The sequence below is a fragment of the Mya arenaria genome, chromosome 2 (assembly GCF_026914265.1).
Source record: "Mya arenaria isolate MELC-2E11 chromosome 2, ASM2691426v1".
NCBI classification, from domain to species: Eukaryota; Metazoa; Mollusca; class Bivalvia; order Myida; family Myidae; genus Mya; species Mya arenaria.
The window spans coordinates 24,220,951-24,241,626 of NC_069123.1; the positions used below are offsets into that span (position 1 = coordinate 24,220,951).

The window sequence follows — 20,676 nt, forward strand, 5'->3', positions numbered from 1 at the left end:
GATAGCCTTGGCGTCGTCGGCGTCGTCTGCGTCTGCGTCTGCGTCTGCGTCGTCGTCGTCGTCCAAAAACTTTAACCTTACCTCATAACTCAGACGAGCGTTGGCACCCACTCCGCGGTGCTCTTGTTTATTTTTTTATATCTGCAAGTCCTCAATTCCAAATATAATCCTTGTGAAGGCAAAAATTACTTTTAAAACGCTGTTAGACAACAAAAATTCTATTAAAGTGTTATTATGATATTTCGTTCATTTGTGAACTTGGTTGTTTTTTACTCATAACTGCCATATGTCTTTTCACTTTTACTGTTTTAAGTTATTCTTGGTGTGATAGTTTCTCAAACAAGGGGCAACACAACCATGCACTCAGGATGCCAGTATGAAGTTTGCACTTGCTTGGTGTCTGCACAATCTTTTTTCTTCGGGTTGCAAACAACACAGTCCCGTAGAGGCCTCGCCCAATTTACTCTCTCTTTTGACGGAATATACCCTGGGAAGTATCTTGTTGCCATTCTGGTTTGGATTTCACTCAGCACTGGCCATCCTCTATTCACTTGCCTACAAGCTACATCCCCAGCTTCCTCCAACAATGTTCACGCCAGTGAAGAGCGGAACCCCTTGTGATCCGCACACCTTTTTTCGACTTCTGCAAACTTCCGATACAAAATGTAGGAGTTCACTTCAGTCATATTCATCAGGTAAAAAAACATCTTCCTCCACCTTTTCTTAGATTTCCTGGTAAGACTGTTGTAGTGATCTATCAGATCGACACCTCCCATATGTTTACAGTAAGGCCTAAAAAAAAAAATTGTTTGGTTAGGGTTACATCCTTTTCAAAAATAGGTAGGGTAGGTAGGCTTTCTATTTTTTTTTATTTATTTTTTTTATTAGGCTTTATATAAGAATATCATTTTTATCATTGGAGAATGGTGTTAAAGTTATCTTCTGTATAAGAATTTAAGGTTTAAACTACATTAAAAAGCAATTAAAAAAAAAATGATTTTTTTTTTTTTTTTTTTTTAGTTTTTCATTTTTTCATTTTTTTTTTCAAACTGACTATAAAAACGGTAGGGTCGGCGCCTTTTCAGTAGGTAGGGTTGGGTAACCCGAACCAAATGTATTTTTTTTTTAGGCCTAATCAAGAATACACTTAGGTTTCATAACATTGTCACTGTTACGGTAATCCCTCTTTACCAACAGGGCCATGTTTGCCTCTTGAAAGTTAGTTAGCATTGTAACAGCTCGCTTGTCTTTATTGTACATAGTTAGACAGCTATGTAATTAATGCCTAATATGACATATCAGTGCTGTGCTGAATAAATAACATGGATTTCTGAGCATTTTATCATGAATGGTAAGGAAGACATAACTCTTGACATAATAGAGATATAGCCATAAAACTTTTATATGTTTTTGTATTATCTTATATTGCTCTTTCAAAATACGACATTTTTAACAACATACTTTTTTTTACCTGTTCAGGTAAATTATCCTTGAATTTGATTGTCTTAAGAGCGCATTGCTAAAAGATAGTCCCTTCTCGTAAACACTACTTCACCTTCTTTACGTTTCCTCTTGTTTTTTACTGCCAAGGGCACACCTACTCTGTTGACCTGAAGATTACCACATGCATAAGTCTCGCTACTCTCTAACTCATCAAAGAGCTTAGGTGAGCTTTAATAGTTGTCCATGTAAACCTTATGTCCCTTACCCGGGTAAGGTTTGGGTTTTTACATCAAATTTCGCAATTATAACGTTTGTTATTTTTCAGTTATTTTTTCAGTAGTACATGCTCAAGTATTTGCTTAACTCTAGGTACGCTGCTGTAAGATTCATCAGATTCTAATGACATATTCATTAGATTTATATATGCATGTAGTATGCTAATAGATACAGTAACTACAACTTTCACAGGAAATAATACTCAATTATGACACAAATGATACTAATTAAAAAAAAGTAAAAAACTCCAAATTGTTGACAAATCTTTTTATCATATACAAACAGTCACAATCCATGTTGTTTCTTTATTCACCGACATAATATTTTAACATTTTGCTTTTGGAGCCTAAACATCTTGTAACCTCAACCTTGGTGGGCTTTCTCTTTCCTGATGTGAGGGAAGGCTGGCTGGGGTTGACATCTTGTTTTTTTCACCACATATTTCCATACACACATCGAGAAGTTCCTTTACATAACCATAGGTCACATCACTCACATCACTTGACTGAAAAGTCATCCTTATATTATCTTGTAACCTCAACCTTGGTGGGCTTTCTCTTTCCTGATGTGAGGGAAGGCTGGCTGGAGTTGACATCTTGTTTTTTTCACCACATATTTCCATACACACGTCGAGAAGTTCCTTTACATAACCATAGGTCACATCACTCACATCACTTGACTGAAAAGTCATCCTTATATTATCTTGTAACCTCAACCTTGGTGGGCTTTCTCTTTCCTGATGTGAGGGAAGGCTGGCTGGAGTTGACATCTTGTTTTTTTCACCACATATTTCCATACACACGTCGAGAAGTTCCTTTACATAACCAAAGGTCATTTCATCACACACATCACTTGACTGAAAAGTCATCCTTATATTTTGGGAAATTATCTTCAGGTTAAACTTTCCGTTTTTTGACTTTTTTTACCTCTTTGCACATTTTCATTGAAATGTAGAGCTGCCAGGTACTGGCGACACATTTGTCCATAAAAAGAAAATGCTGTCTTGTTTTGGCACAAATTTATTAATTACACTATGAAATGACTCTAGAGTTGAAGTTTGAAATCTTGTGGACATTTTTTTTTATATATCCTGAAACAGTTTCTTGTTTAGAAGAATGTCTTCAATTTTGGCAGCTGCCAGCTATGACCGGAAACTATTACAAGAAAAATGATGTTTCAGCAATGTCTGGTGTTGCATTGATGAGAGTTTCCATAAGATCATCATTAACAGTCACTGTAAAATGTTCTTCCACTTCAACATCCAGTGCATTTGCGCTCAAATATGTATTCAGGACTTTCTGCGGTACAATGTATTTTGTCTTTTGATCAACCATTATTGTGGCTGATCTGGCTGTGACAATGTCTCTTGTTCTAATTTTCATCGCATAATGTTCACATTTTGTGAAGACTTATGGTCATTTGGCCACTGTCACCCCCCACTATGATTGTCGTCAGGTGTCTGGTGCCATACTTTGTTACCATTTCTTAAGCAGGAGACATTTTCATAGAAACTTTGTATTTTATGACAACACGTTTTACATCTACAGCACCATGTGTCCTGGGAATATTTGATCAGACGTGCAAACATTTTGGACTGCTTTCATGAGCTGGCGCTCGCCGTGGTGATCGCATTTTAATAGTTTAATTGCGATCACATTTGAAGAACCGACACACGCCGCCATCTTGTATCAAGGGAGGTAACCCGAACGGTAATACTAAATAGGCGCGGAATAGAAATATCGTTGTCGGCGCACGTTTACGATCGGATTTTCGGCGGATTTTCGAAAAAATGGCGAAAATGTTTATTCGCGAAAAAATATCGAAATAAAAAGTGTTAGGGTCGGCGGTAATTATTAGGGTCGTGGGAATGATGCATAACTGGGCGTTTTTGTCCATCTGTATCACGAATTTGTTAGAATTTTGAGCAGAGGGGAGTAACAGGGTAAAGTCAATATATATATTTCGCCAGATTTTGTTGGCTATGGACGGTTTAATTTGGGAAATTATCAGGGTGCTGATGGGTTGCAGATTACCCTGGGGCAGAAGGCTGTTAAGGTGGGCTTCCACTGCTCCATCCATTGGATCCTCGTCCGATCGTCATCGCTGGAGATATTGTTAGATGCGGAGGGCTGTGGTTGAACACCATTGGGTGGCATCTGCATCAATTCTGGCATTGCGGGTGTTGTCTGGGTGACCTGTGCCTGAGACTGGGTTGGAGGGGCCTGTGATCCTGTTGTTAGAGGTGTGAGATGATCATGTTATTCCTGAATGGATACAGCCTCTGTTTCCGGGTTGGGCAATGTGTGGTGAGATGCCAACGTCAAAGGCTGGCCTGACCAGGCCTTCTTCTTAGCAGGAGGCCTGGTCCTTGATGACCGCTTCATCTCCTGAAGTGAAAATGACAATATTTAAACGAAATTGATCATAATGTAGAAATTTGGTATTACATGAAATCAGTGGAAGCAATTCACATTGAATACCAGGAAATGTATAACACCCTGGATACATGGAATGCCCGGACAACCTTGGCAAATTAAAGCTCTGTGAGAACACAGGCTGACATCACCACAAAATGTGGGAAAAAGAACATCAATCACTGTGGTTCAAATGTTTTCTCCTGAGTTGTGGAAATGATCGTTTTAGATTTGAATGTTTTTGTGTAGAGGTTATTTAGCAGGTGGGACTTTGGTAGAGCAACTTTATCAATGTGGCCTCCCCATAGCAACATGGTCATTTGGCCAAGGTTTGTCCCCGAGGTTGTTTTCAGCTCGAAATTTAGTGCCTTTCTCACGACTGTCATTTCTGTTTGTTTTAATTTGATCAATTCCATTTCACCTTTATTTGGCTTTATCAAACCATTCAACTTCACTGGTTTGTTTAACATTCCACCATCTTTGTTTGCAAGGCGAACGAGATCAATGAGCACTCGCTAGTTTGGCAGACATTCTCGTCAAACGCCTAGTTCAATAGGGAAAACCCCTGAACGATGGTTTTTGCAAGGGCTTACCTTACCGATAACATAGCAGGTAAAATAAATCTGGCAGTGTCGAGACCACAAAGCAAAATTAATGCGTGTCGTAACCACTAAACAGTAAACTAAACCAACCAAATAAATGGAATATCCTAGCACGTTACATAGCTACTTCTATGTCCAAAAAATGTTATTTATATCAACTATAAACTTTTTTTCTTCTGAATGTTTTATATATTGAAGTCAGTTTAGATAAATTGAATGTATTTGATTTGATTTGATGTATCTGATTGTCTATGAACAGTATTTTTCATGATTCATGCAAAGTAAGAAAATCTCATGAATATATATATATATATGATATATATATATATATATTTATATAAATATATATATAAAAGTATTGTTAATTTTGAAATTCAGAACTTTTTTTATGCTTCATATTGAAATTAATAAATCTGTATAAACATTTCTGTAAAACATCAGTTAGATGTCTCTTTATCTGAATATATTATATATTAATATATATATCAGCACTATTACAGGCTTTTGACTTGTTGAAGGTGTTTGGCCACACAGTTCTTACACACAGGCACATTGCATGTCAAGCATCCATTCTGTGTAGCTTGCACATGAACACTGATGGCTGCCCTTGAGCAACATTCCATGCATTACTTTTTCTTTCTGTATAATTTTCGACTGAATGTCATGTTGTGCTCGAGGAGTGGATGACAAGTTCTCAATGTTTGACAATGGAGTAGCACAAGATGCCTTGTAGTTTCCTATCAGGTCCTCTGCAGGTTCCTTAAACAAAGTTCTGGAACTGGGGCCACCTCCTGCTGGATGACCTCAGGATTGCAGTTATGTAAGCATTGTGGGCAGCTGACATCTGCCTGTGGTGGAATAGACGACACCACCACTGCGTGATTGGTTGTTGGGCATGTATTATACCCCATCATCTGATGGAATCGATGCAACCCTTTCATATGGCCACCCCATCATCTGATAGAATCGATCCAACCCTTTCATATGGCCACCCCATCATCTCATAGAATCGATCCAACCCTTTCATATGGCCACCCCATCATCTGATAGAATCGATCCAACCCTTTCATATGGCCACCCCATCATCTGATAGAATCGATCCAACCCTTTCATATGGCCACCCCATCATCTGATAGAAGAATCGATCCAACCCTTTCATATGGCCACCCCATCATCTGATAGAATCGATCCAACCCTTTCATATGGCCCTGATAATCCTCGATTGCCTTCAGGACCCGCACACGCTGCTGCTGTGAATTCCCTGATTTGCGCATAACGGCCCTAACAGCATCTGGATCATGGAAGGAAGATAACACCATTACTGCCTTGGTGTCTTGTCAGCAGCAAGCCATTAACATTGTCCTTTTGGGCCACAAGTAAGTCATGCTTGGCAAGTTGAACGTTTTTCGTGAGTAGTTGTTGTGACAGTCCTTTCTGGTTGGAACGTACGGTCCCACAAGCTTAATTGCCAACATTCAACAGGGATGTAAACAAGTCGGGTTTTGAATAGAATTCGTCTATGAATACACGCACATTAAATAATCTTAGATGAGTTACAGCCCTTTCCGCTGCATTTCTTCTTATCTCCCTGATTTGGAAGCGGTGGAGGTAGCCAGTGGGGGTCTCTGCCAGGGCTTTATGGCCAGGGCTTTTGATGAAAGGTTCTGGCGAAACCTCAAACAACCTTTGAATTTCACCATGCTTTTGTCATCATAGGCCTTATCTTCCATAGTTTGTCAGGCATATCTTGGTTTTGCCGGTTGTTTGTCATGTGAAGGTACGTCGTGCTCAGGTGAGCTAAACATGTCAGTAATGATTCAGTTGCCTGTATTTTCAAGGTCATCTCTAGATCAGAACCACATGACCTGCACATTCTTTCTGGATACCACTTAAGGAGGGTCTCAAGACATCCTTTGATAATGATCATCATCATCATCATCATCATCATCATCATCATCACCCAACAACAACAACAAAAACATCATCATCATCATCATCATCATCATCATCATCATCATCACCACCACCACCACCACCATTACCCAACAACAACAACAAAACAACAACATCATCATCATCATCATCAACAGCATCGTTATCAGCAACAACATCGTCATCATCATCATCATCATCATCATCATCATCATCATCATCATCATCATCATCATCTTATCATCATCATCATCGTCGTCGTCGTCGTCGTCATCATCATCATCATCAACAACAACATCATAATCAGCAACAACATCATCATCATCATCATCATCATCATCATCATCATCATCATCATCATCATCATCATCATCATCATCATCACCACTACCATTACCCAACAACAACAACAAAAACAACAACATCATTATCATCATCATCATCATCATCATCATCAACAACATCATTATCAGCAACAACATCATCAACAACAACATCATCATCATCATCATCATCATCATCATCATCATCATCATCATCAACAACAACATCATAATCAGCAACAACATCATAATCAGCAACAACATCATCATCATCATCATCATCATCTATTTATTTCTGTCAATATAATATACGACAATATAAAATCATATGATAATATACATGTGTGCATTTTGCGTTTAAATCACCTACAATAAAAGAATAAATTCCGATGGGTGAAAGCAAAAAGGTTCTATCTGCTGCCTCAACTCGCCGCTATGAATGTCATCAAGAAAGACCGGCACCGTTTCTGGTTCTTCTACCCGCGTCCTCTTAGTACTGGTAGGCTCAAATATATTTTTTTTGCTGAGAGCGGTGTATCTACCATTACTTTTTCCCTTAGCTCTTTTAAATCCTTCTCCAGTGTCACTACAGTTTTACAAATCGCCAGCAATTCCTTGTCCGTCACTGCTGCGATTATCTCCTCCAATACAGCAATTCTGTTACCCATTGCATTCACTTCACATTTTATTTCCCCCAGCGTCCTCATTGTAAAACTTTTCAGGCCTTCAAATTGTGCCTCCATTTTGTCCTGGTATTCGGCGAAGTCATTAGTCGCCATGGTAGTAATATATCCCAACAAAGAATAAATGGAAAGCGCAAGGGCCGCCTTTTAAAGTCAAGCCGTGGTGAATTGAACTGCGCATGCGCATCTTTCTTGTCAATAAGGAAATTGTCGAAGAGCAGGAGCCGTTTCCTTGTCAACAACCAAATGCGCATCCGTCAGTCGAAAGACATGTAAATTACTGTCCAGCAGCTGACCTAATCTTACATATATGCTTACTTCATCTCGTGGGGTGAATGCTAAAAGGTTCCAAGTGACATCAAATAAAGAAGCAGATATAAACTCTTCTTCAGTTATGTCATCTTCCTCAGAAATTGCACCTAGAATATAGATTGATCTCCATCGATCCAGCTGTTCACCAACATTGATCATTTTACTATTGTTGGTGTGCCAACGCCTTTTGAAACCTGTTACACACACTGTCTGTTCTTTTTGCTCTTGGCATGTTCAAAACGTGATACTTGATGTATCTCTTTACCAACTGCCCATGTGTGAATTATTCATAGAAGTCTATTTTAACATGATTGAAGTTCATCGACCTTAACAACAAGATTCGGACAATTCAAATTTATGCTGATGTTTTTATGAAGTTATTGTAAAATCCTTTCAGTTTTCTCAACATGTCAGAAACAAAGGTGGCATGAGAGTTAATTTGCTGGACACATAAATTGTTCTGTTTAGCACCAGTCCACATAACAAAGTCAAACCATGGAAGGCCTGTTACTGTCATCTCCTCATGCACCTGTGCGTAATAACTATGTGTCTTGCAGTGTGCTGGGCAAGAATCTGAACCCTTCATGTAAAAAGGGAGAATTCTCGATAAGTCTTCAACTTCTGTAAAAATTTCTTTCTTGTCAACACTGTAAGTGCATTTTGTTTGTAAAACCCCTTTTTGGCAAACACCAGTCGTAGACATTGATATGTGGCGTACGGAATCAGATGAAGACTGGTTTCAAAAACTACAACCGGATTCCTTGTGGCCTCCTTGCCCAAACCAAAACTGCAAGCTTGTGGCAAGATTTCTGCAAGCTCAGAATTTGAACTCTGTGGCAAGCTTGCGACTTATCAAAAAAGCTTGTGCAAGCTTGCGGCTTATTAGGCTTGCAAACTGTGATTCATTAAACTGGAAAGCTTGCAAAGGCTGGCGCAAGCTTGTGCAAGCTCGCAGTAACCAGTTAAATCTCAAGTTAATTCAATGCATAACATAAAACATAATATTAAACAGCAAATAAATATATACACTCAACACATTTACATGTATTTGGTCACGTAACAGGCGACGCAATTTGCCGACCATTGTATGTACACTGTAAAATTTTGTTTTAAGTGATTTGTTTTTATTTAAGGACCTTTTCTCAGTGGCACACTTGCTATTTATAAGGTCATTAAAAACAGAATCTTCCAAACATGGGGTCCCATCACACCTCCTGAACTGATTCAAGACAAACTGTTTAATGGCAAGAGCTGCTGTGAATGGCAATTTCAAAGTGTCAGTTTTGGCATTGTGTGCCTTCTTTGACCCCTTGGCACTAGACTTAGCCAGCTGTTCTCTGGTGAACATAATGTCCATCAAGGCTATGGTCATTTTCCTAGATGTTTCTCTCAGAAAAAGTTCATTAACAATGAACTGTTGAAGAAAGCCCAGAAACATGGCATTAGGTCTTGGGTAATCAATGTCAAAAACATAGTATACACCCAAAAGCTGTATAACATAAACCATATAGCAATCTGACCATAACATTTTATGGTTACATCGTCTTAAGTGATGTAAGCACAGTTGACACCTCCTTTGAGATCTACATGTTTTATTTTGTATCTGAATTTAACAGTACCGGTATCTTACTTCACACTTACCCATGGGAATGTCCCTGCCTCCTGTTTTATGCAAGGATACTTGGCATACAAGCTTTGCTCAATTTTACTGTAAGTTGAATTATCCTCGGAGGTTCTGGTAAAATAATGGCTAGCTGCTTCTCCAATAAACTTGTTCCACACAAGTTCGATGTTGTTTTCTCTCAGATGCTGGAGATCCCAAGGTGAAAAGTGTGGTACAGGTATCTTGATCTTAAAAACAAAAAAGTACATGAAAATATTTTTATTTTTTTTTGAACTATAATTATTATGCAGGATTTTTTTTAGAGAATAACATTTTAGTTATTGCGTATTTTTGAAAATGAAATCATTTCAGGTTTGATGTCAATTTATTATATTGATGTGCTATAAATACTGCATTTGCGAAAGGCTTTGGAGAGATTTACCCATTCCATCTGAGACTGATAGTAGTCCGTGCTCAAACTTGACAGTAGCTAAACAGCCAATGATACAAACAAACTATCAGCTCCACTTACATATGGGCAAGAAAACACCGTGCCACCAACACAGGAAATGCCCAGGTATATATAGATCACCCACATGTCACAATAGGAAGTATAAATCACTATTACATACGTTAAATGCACATAGCTAAGGATCACCGTGTAAACATGGGAACCACCGACTAAACGGGAAACCGGTGCTGAATGGCAAGATGTTACATAAATCTAGGGTGCATTCCATTCGGCTGTCCGTTACTATACCAACTGTGCTGTCCAAGCCAAGCCGAATGGAATGCCTCGGTACAGAACAAAAATGGCTGTCAATGGAAAATGCAAGGCCGCAGTTCTTTGTGCAGCGGCCCTAGAGCTGTTTGATGATGAAGAAGAGACGAACGATAATACAGATAGAACCGTTACAGCATGTGTACTTGGGATTGCAGCAACACTGTAAGGAAATCTTGACGATAAATTATTATATTACCGAAGTTACGTTTAAAAGAGAGAAATCGTACCCAAGTAAATTCCTACCCCGAAGCAAAATATATCACGTCAACCTATAAACATAAAAGTATACTTAAGAGACCAGGAATATTAAGTTTCTCGTTCACCTTTTCAATTACCGGTGACTAATGAACAATAATAAACAACGAAATGGCCCCAAAGGAGAACACAAGTCTGTGGTCCACCCAAAGCATAGTTAAGAGCAATTAAGCCTTGTGATCAATTTAAAACAATATAACCGACTGATTTCTGACTAGACTTGTCCGACACAGATCTTAATCATGTACATTTTACATTATTCTTTGAAGTACATGGCTTCTGATCTAACATTTTTGTTCAACACAGATCTGAACCCGACCTAGTATTATGCTATTTGCACCAAGCCTCCATATGTTTTCCTCCTATCGACATTAAAACAGTGGCTTGTCAAAAACAAAAATGGCTTTTCAAAACAATTCACTGCTTGTGATGAAGAAAATGCATCAATGTTATTTAACAACATTATATAGCCAAACTAAACCTACTGAAAATATCAAAGGTAACATGTCGAGCTTTTTTCAAAGTTTCATAGGCAACATACAAAATTTGAGTCTGAAAAATAAATTCTCAACTCTGTGGCAAATAAATGTCTTTTTGCAACATATAAGAACAAAAAAGAAACAATGTAACTTTCATTGCATGGGAAAAAAACACCTGTCCTTCTCACAGCTTTCAGCAAGCTAATGGGCTAGCAGTAGCAACAAACCTAATTCTGTAAATAAGCACTTCTTGGTTTACTGAGGCAGACTGGCTTAACTGCATCTAGAACCTGATGTCCAAAACAAATTTCTCAATTACTTCACTGAGCTGGTTATGGTACCCACAAACTAATGGCAGTGATATTGACTTCAGTGAGGGTATGTTTTCTATAACATACTCCAGACAAGCTGGTGTTATGCTCTGAATACTAGATTCAACTATCAAGCATGTAATATTCATGAACTGTAGTTCATAACACAAATGCATCATGTCAGTATAGGTAAACATATTGCCTACCAGTTGCAGTGTTTTCAAAGAAGAATGTTTCTCAACGTTTTCTAGAAATTCAGACCCAGTCAAACTACAACATTCAAAAATGACTTTAAGCTCTTGCAACTTCTTAAGCTCAGTAAAAGACTGTGAAGGGAAATCACCTTCCTTAACAGTAACACAGATAATATTATGAAATCAACTTCTTCAAAAGATTTACAAACAAATCTTAGAGTTTTCCACCAATCCTTTTGTGGTATAAAGCTAAATATTTTCTCAATAATTGTAACTGGCAAGTCGAGAAATCCATGATTCTCTGAAAATAAAAGAACAAATCATTCATATTTAGCTGAACTATTCGAAGGATGGAAAAACATTTCTCCATTGGTTGGACTTTTCAGCATGGATACTGTGATCAGTTCAATTGCAAAATTTTGTATAATTTTTAATCATGCTAAACAATTTTAAAACTGGCGGATGGAATGACAGATGGATGTTTTTTTTGTAAAAATAATGGTAAAATCAACTCCTAAATTTTTTGTTAAATTCTCACTATGTACCAACTAGTATTAACTTGGCATAAATACAGCATTTATTTTCATATCCTAGTCTTTTTGGGGGGTTATGGCTTCTATCAGTTTAGACATCAAGGTTTTGTTCGTACATCTTTTCACGTCTTTCCATTTCTTTCTTCTGTTTTTCATCCTGGCTTGCCATGCATGTTTTCAGAACAGAAACTAGTTCACCTGATGCTGAATTCCTTTTACGTTTAGGCTGTGATTCCACTGTTTCAATTTCATCTGACTCTTCTTCCATTGCTCTCTTATCTGTACTGGATGAACCACTAGTGGCAATGGCAAGTGGTTTCACAATTGGATCACCTTGGAAATATTCATCCAGTTCTTGCTCGTACTGGTACGTTTTTCTGCCCGACCCACTTTTGTTTTGTCCATCCTTAACTGCTTTGTAGGCTCGGACAAGAGTTTTCCATCTTCCAGTGACTTGGTCTTCTGTGAACAGGTAGTTATTCTGATGAAGTTTTTGACAGATCATGTTCATGACAGTTTTCTTTTTCATAGCACCAGCATTTAATTTTTCTTTGTATTGGACCATTTCTGCGATGAGTAATTTTGTTGATGCTTTAGACCAACTCGCTTGTGTGCTTTCAACTGAAATTAGAATTCAGACAAATTTGTCAATGTATGATAGGAGAATATGGAATGCAACATTTTTAAAATGAAGCAATGTATTTGTTTATCCCATGAATCTGCTTACAGTAAAATACCATTTTTTTTCTTTAACAGATGACAATATTAAAGCCTTATTAACACCTTATGAAATTAATTCATCATGCAAAATAACCTTATTTGCTACCTTTTAACATTCAGACCAAACCAGAAGTCTTTAATTGTTGGAACACATTTAAGAATAATGGTAATAGCCAAAGAGTCATCGTTCCGCCATTATCATGGAGCTCATTTACGTATGTAACAGGTGGACGCAAGTTCAACTGCAGACATAAGAGAAACTGCCTATAGTATTTTACATTAACTATCAGCAATTAACACAAACATGAGAACAGTTCTTGTCTAAGGACACAAACAGAACTCTAATCTCAACCTCAGCATCAACTCATTTCACTTCAAAACATCTTAAGAAAATATAAAAAATGCATATGTCAATAATTTGCCAGCCTTCTTATTAATTAAAATCAATAGGATAAGGTGTATTTGAGCAAAATAATTATCATTATCAATGAACTTGGTTCATGCACAGATACTGAACATAGTTAATGAATTTTTTAAAAGCATTGTATAATGTATTAATTATTTTAAAAGCATTGTTTAACATAAGAGTTGAGGTGGCTTTAAAGAGTCATAACATAAAGGATTTTGAGAATGGTTTCAGTTTATGTAATATAAAAGTTGAATTAGAGAATGAATTATTTTATATGATACTGGCTCATCAATGTTTTTCAAAAGAGAACATTTCCAAAGAAAACATTTACAAAAATTTATAAAGCATGAGACAAGATTGTTACAACACATTTTTCATAACTGTTAATATTTGTTTTACATTTTCAAGTATTACATTTATAAAGCAAGAGCTGTCGTAAGACAAGGGGCTCGACTACGCCCCTCTGACTGAGATGTGAATACAATAATAATAGATGTGCTTGTCATAAGCAATAAACAAAATCTTATGAAAGGTCTCGATAAACTCTTAATGTATACTAAGTTGGCTTTCAATATGTCGACCCTTACTTAAGTTATTCAATACCAACCATTGTTCTACAGATATTACCTTTGTCCTTGATCTCGATCCAAGGGACCTCAGATGCAATCCCATGAAGTCTCATTAAACTCTTCCTTTATACCAATTTTGGTCAGTACATGTGAAATCTACCGAAAATTATTTGAGCCATAAGGTTGCTTTGAGCTGCCTTCACACTAGACCGCCCAAACAATGATGCAAGACATTTTAACACAAAAAGGGCCATAAGTTGGTATTAAGGATTAAAATGGCCCTCAAACTTCAACCTGCAATAAGCTTGAACATAAGTTCCCAAGTCAATCAGGTGCCATAACTTGTATTAAGGCGGGATGGTCTTGAATAACTGTGTGAAGTTTACAAATAAATTGAATGAAGGGTATAGAAGTTATAAGTATCCCAGCCTGCCCTAATACGTGATTTTGTGAATAGAATTGAATGAAGGTATTAGACTTATAAGGGAAAATCCAAACTTTCCCTAATATAATAACAATATCATCTAATTCAAAAGACAGAGGTCCATAATATGCCTTAAATGCATGATAGATTTAGCTTACTTGCTTATTTTAGTTTGTATGATGGTTGGGAAGCATTGTATACAGTTTCAATGCAATACATCAGGAAGTTTAAGATGTATGATAGAATTGCTAGTTGCCACAAAATAACCAGGTGAGAAGTACAGTATAGCTCTCCATAATCTTCAAACAATCAATTTTACTTTACTTATTCTTCGTTAAATGATTTACAAGGGTTTTTAAAATGTCATTTCGTTCCTGTGCAATTTTTATCAGGGAGTTGTTGGCTGCTTCTAACCGGTCCATCCTCTCATTCTGCTCAGCCCTAAAAGCCTGAAACCATTCAGGTGGCTCCTGTTGAACACGTCGGCGTTTTCGTGTGTGAGGTGTTTGGTCACCGGGAGTTGATTGTTCATTGTGTTCTTCATTCTGCGGCCTTATTGGTGTAGCTGTAAATAGCTGCCTTTTGGGGGGACACCGTTCTGAATGAAACAATGTTTATATAAAGTTTTAATACACTTCTTTCGATGTTATGAATGAATAATTTTTCATTAAAGCAATAATAATTCAAGGAGGATGTTACTTAAAATACCATCACATTATTTGATCATAAAAAACATGTTCAGGGTAAATGTATTAATGAATACAAAGGAGGTGTATGCTGAATGTTATAAACTAATGTCCAATTAACATAACTGAAATAATGAAAGACATTTCGTAAGAACAACACAATTTACACAAGCCGAAAACAATTATCTGAGCGCAAGTACTTTGCACTCAGGTAAGGTAAAAGATATACCATTATAAAAGTTCCATATCATGAGATTAGTAACATGCCCACTCTTGGCATTACTGTCAGTAATCACCTTATGTCTGAAATGAATCAAAATTAAGAATAGAAATAAAGAATTAAAATGTTTTTTTAATGAAATATATTAGTATCAATCAATTCATTACCATGAACTCAATCACAGTGCAGGAAAACACACAGTTGAATAGAAAGATATGTTTATTGTACACAAAATGTGTCATGTTTACAGCATACACAATAATGTAATTGAATAATTGATAAGTTGTGTTATAAATCAACAGAACTGCATGTTTCATTATTGTATATAGCATTTGTTTATAAAAAATAAAAAGTACCCACCGGACAATAAGTATTTGATGTGAAAGTGAAGGTTTTTCTCAAGCATAACAATACATGAATAAATGCACAAAACCAAAATACATTTAACATATACAAAAAATGTAGACATTGTTACCTATACTTCAGGGAACGAAATTTCTCGTTACACTGAACGCCATCAACAATGTGCCCACTGTCTTTCATTTTTTCAGAAATGCATTGCCAGATGTCTTTTTGTTTGAAGCAGGAAGATGCAAATTTATCCTTATTTTTGCCGAATAAATCAATCAGTAGCAGCACTGCTTCATGTGTCCAAGTATGACCTGAAATATGAAATCATCATGCAAAGTAAACTATCACTTTAAAATGTACTCCATTTTGTTCCATGCATATATTTGTCTTAAATAACACCCACATCTGTTTTATGACACCTTGGATGACCCTGTTGCATCAGACCTGCAGTTTTTATGACAACAAATCTATTGAAAGTCCATATTTCAAGTACATGGATCTATTTATGTCATACTGATAAAGCAATAAGTTAAACAGTAAGTGATAAAAATGAATAAACACACAAATTTAAATTTACTTGTTGCAAGATAGTAGAAAATGTTATAATTTTAAACAAGTTGTGTCTTTAATATAGAAAATAAAGCAAAAACATATTCTTAAAATGTAATATATGACAATTCTACAAATTCTAAAGAAAACACTTAATATTTAAAAAAAAAGAAAGTAATACCTCCAGTACACTTCATGCTGTTGATCGGCTGATCATGGCTTCCCAGCTCATCAACCATTTGGCTTTCTAAAAGATATCATATCTTACAATGAAATGCATTTCAACATAAAAATGTGAAAACAACAGCATTATGATATATATGCAAGAAGAATTCCAAGATCTGGAGTTGAAAGCTATCAACTTTATTCAACTTCAAATATTGGTGTTATTTACTTATACAGTACACAAAATGATGAACACAATAAGTAAATAACACATACATATTTTATAAATGTTTGTATTTTTAGTTTTACATCACAGGTAACAACACCCCAAATGTCCATAAGTAATGGTACAGGTGAAATCAAGCACATATAGGTATACACATTTTACTGTTACATATTATTTACATGCAAATTAGCCAAAAAAAACCACTTAAGATAATTACCTTCATCTACAACATCATCTATAACATTATTGTTGCCATCAACGTCAGTTACGTCACCAATGACTTCCAGTGAAACTATGGATTTATCTCTTCCTGTTGAAATCAAATATGCTGAGAATGATAAGCAATTAACTAATTGGCTTAAAAGTAAACTAAATATAGGTAATAAAATCTTCTAAAAGGAAATTCTTGTCTACTAATTTTCGCTAAAGCAAAGTGGTTCCAATCCTGGCCTGAGCACATATCATTTGATTCGAGGTCACAACTCACAAACATGGCCTACTTCATTTTAACCGGGTTCTCCAGCTGATGCCACATAAAATACCACATTCCCATGTTAAATGTTGGCATTTTAAGAATAGTACTTAATGTAATGTCCTAATAACTTGTTTCCAACAGCTGGAAAATTTGAGGTTTTGGTATAAAAGCTATCTGTTTAAAATAGGGCATTTTAGCAAAAAAATCATTTCAATGTTGTTTGATACTGTATATGCTTCATTTTGATAATGTGTTCAGTAATTCTATGCATGAAATCACTCACCACAGGCTTCCTTGTAACCGTCCACAACCTTTTTTGCAGTCCCTTGATCTATAAAAGAATATAAAATGAAGACGTTATGCATGCTAATTAAAAATTAAAAGAAAAGTAAAATGAGGTATATTTTTAACATTATCACTGATATTATTAGTAAGACATGAGAACAGGTATGTTTACAGTTTATCTGAAGAACCATATTACTATAATCAATATACACATAGGCAAGTGGAGTACATACAGTATAAATTAAGTAATTATTATGCACCAGTCAATTTTAACCACTCTATCCCCTAGGTCTCGGGAAATGGACAGAATTTTTACCTTCCCCGTTACTCCACAGTGCTGGGTGAATGCGGTGGTTTTGTCTTCACGTTAAATATAGCGGCAATTGCCCTTACATAGGGTCCCTTGGTGCAGGGGCATTTGCCGGGGATTTTACCTTCAGTTTGTCCCCATAAAGCAAGGAGTTTACCTGGGCTATACCCCTAACCTGGGGGGTGGGGGGGGGGGGGCTACAATTGACTGGTGCATTATCAATTACTATTTTGATTTTAATTTAGATCAATGTTCATCCTCACCTTGGTCATAAACTATACTTCGGTATGCCTCAGCATCAACCTGAATGACATCTGTTGCGCCATCATCTAACACAACCCTTAGTTTCATCCAGCCACCAGCAAAAATGGGTTTTCTGAAAGAAATAAACAACAAAATGTCCATGTAAATTACCTTTCGGACAATCACAACATTTAAGAAAACATGAAAATTAAAAAACATACCATTTCTGTATATTTAAAAATCTTGAATTTTACGATGCATTATTTCTAGACGGTATAAGAAACTAATTATTGAAATTTAACTTTCAAAACAATAAAAATATAACATAGCTTCACTTTAAAAATGACAAATTAATATCATGATCAAAAAGTACAATAAAGAAAAAACATGAGTAATATCCCAAATGTCGCATTTTAACGAAATAAACAAACTCGGAATAACGTTTAACGGCATTATATACTATTTTGTGAAGTTTAATAACAGAAATCGATATGTTTACTTACACGGCAGCCATTTTGTTTTCTTCGCATACGATCCCCGATTGTAGGTAGCGACCGTTTGCGAACGTACACGGCTACCGGTGCGTTCAATACAACTTGTTTGCAACCGTTTGCGAATGTTAGCGACCGTTTGCGGTAACTGAACGCACGGCAGGTGCTTCATCAGTTTCCACATTTGATCTTTGAAGAATCTCTTCGAAGTCAACAACATTTTTGTTACCTTTGGACACGTCGTCAAGCGGGCTGCTCAGCTCTTCCTCTGGCGCCGTTTCAGCTTGTCTTGTTTTCCTCCTCTTAACTCCTCTCCCCCATCCTGGCATTTTCACAGACTTAATTTTAACTTAACTTTAAAATAAATAATAATTTTCCGGTATTTTTCCCACGTGTTGCTCCTTCAAAGGCTAGAGAGAAAAGAACGTGCTGGGCTAGTCACGTGGTCAAGTAATGGGATGACCGTGGCGTTCTGCATATTGATTTCCAGGCAACCACATGTGTTTACCTGTATTTAGGGAGTATTTCTGAGAAATCGTAGATAACTACAGAAAACAGTTTTTCTGTCTTAATAAATGAAATTATTTCCATATGTAAATAATTTTTATTATTTTTAGATTGACCTCTTGTTAATTCTTCAATATGTTCACAGTCAGTCTCTGAATAAGTAAGATTGCAATAAATAGATATATTAGCACTGTTACAAGATATACTTTCACATTGATGTTCCTTCATAAATTGTTCGGCTCTTTCCATCGGTGTTTTGACGCCCAGAGATAATATATCATAATTCAATCTTGTTATTTGAACAGTCATACACAGCACAATCCGCAGGCTGTTGGGTGAATACTTTTTGAAGGAAAATGTTTTTGATCAGGCGTTGGGAATCTTCAGACAATGGCAAATACAGTGGCATTGCTGTCTGTGTGCTGCAAACAGGAAACAAAAACTTTAACTGTAGACCTGTAAGAAAAGGCCAGAGAAAGAAATGTTTAGGTTATCGTCTTAAGATGGGGCGGCTGGGCAGTTTATTTTCATCTTTAAACATACATCAACATACATATATCAACTAATTGAAGGTTTCAGACAGGGGCGAGGGATGAGAATCTAAAATTGTCTGGCCTTTAATATTTCAGTACATTATAATTCAGTTTTAATTTAAACATGTTACAAAAATCAGAGTACATCAGTTTCTAGTCAAAAGGGGAGCATTTTTGGTAGTATAATAATTATGATGATTTATGTGCACACATTCATCAATAAACCTACAATGCAGGAAAAGTTTATCTTTTTTTCAAAACTAACATTAACTCATAATAGGTACATAGCCTGAGCCAATCACTAATACAGACACAGCCTGGTTATTTTAGAAAACATTTATTTCACCTATAAGCTCTGACTTAACTTGCATATTGACAAGTTTTTTTTTGTTTAAATTAACACCACTATCATAACCATCAATATCATAACAATCAATGTATAGTATATGTAAACACCACAGACTGACAGAGTCTTACCAGTATTTGGATATGGCACGATCTCAATATCTCGTGTATTGCTATCTTGGAACATTGAATAACCCTCAAGCTGGTTATAGGCCCTTATGGAGGCGTGGTCATAGTCAATTAAATGTAATCAAGTAATCATAAAATATGTAAAAAATTGACAGCACTGGCACAATAGACAAATTGGTAGTCCCAGACAGCCGTTGTAGAGACAGAATGCACATATCACTCAGCATCAGCTTCTGACTGACAACTTCAGGCCGATCCTCTAATAATCCATCGGGATCAAACTCGATCCTTACTACACAGCTCAACTAATGCAGTCTTCCTAGACTCACTAAAAGTGGCACCCTTTTCTCTCAATTGTCGCTGTAAGTCAGCAGTGAATAGAGATGTGTAATAAAGATGGCGAGATAGGGTAATAAACTGACCAGAAGGGGTAACAGGTTGTTGACTCTTTAAAGGGGGTTGCCGCTTTGTCAATCTTTTCTATGAATGTGATGTTCTTTATGTTAATAGTTTACATAAATTTGGGGTTTGGTTTGGGAACAGAGGACCAACCTATTGCTTGAAACGAACAGTTATCAAGCAACCAGAACCTGAATGAATCCCATGCTTAAATGACAAACTTGTTTTCTCGCAAGGGTTGTTTCAAAATTATTGATAAATATCATAATTGATTACAGAATGATGTGCTATAACTACTGTTTTCAAATAAATTAAGGGAAACTTACTTCTAAATCAGTTCAACAAAACACTGTCACAATGCCATTTTTCACTGTTATAAATATTTATAGTTTTGGCAGTTATTGTGCATGGGTTTTGCTTCCTATTCATCTTTACACTTATTATTATGGTATAATGAAGAATAAATCAAAATTGGCAAAAATGTTAAAACAATGTT

At 36.3% G+C, this 20,676-nt stretch overlaps 1 protein-coding gene across 2 annotated transcripts; it reads right to left on the minus strand.

The window, feature by feature from the left end:
- Window positions 1-10,795: 10,795 nt before the first annotated feature.
- On the minus strand, window positions 10,796-13,643 carry LOC128221284 (uncharacterized). Of its 2 annotated transcripts, XM_052929841.1 has the most exons (3): window positions 12,971-13,643; window positions 12,343-12,765; window positions 10,796-11,912 (listed from the first exon to the last, which is right to left on the minus strand). In XM_052929841.1, exons 1-3 carry the CDS (start codon window positions 12,978-12,980, stop codon window positions 11,683-11,685), a joined length of 663 nt encoding a protein of 220 aa, XP_052785801.1. In that variant the 5' UTR covers window positions 12,981-13,643; the 3' UTR covers window positions 10,796-11,682. The 2 variants fall into 2 exon arrangements, with proteins under 2 accessions (XP_052785801.1, XP_052785802.1); XM_052929842.1 differs by having other exon boundaries at window positions 11,780-12,765.
- Between the last annotated feature and the right edge of the window lie 7,033 nt (window positions 13,644-20,676).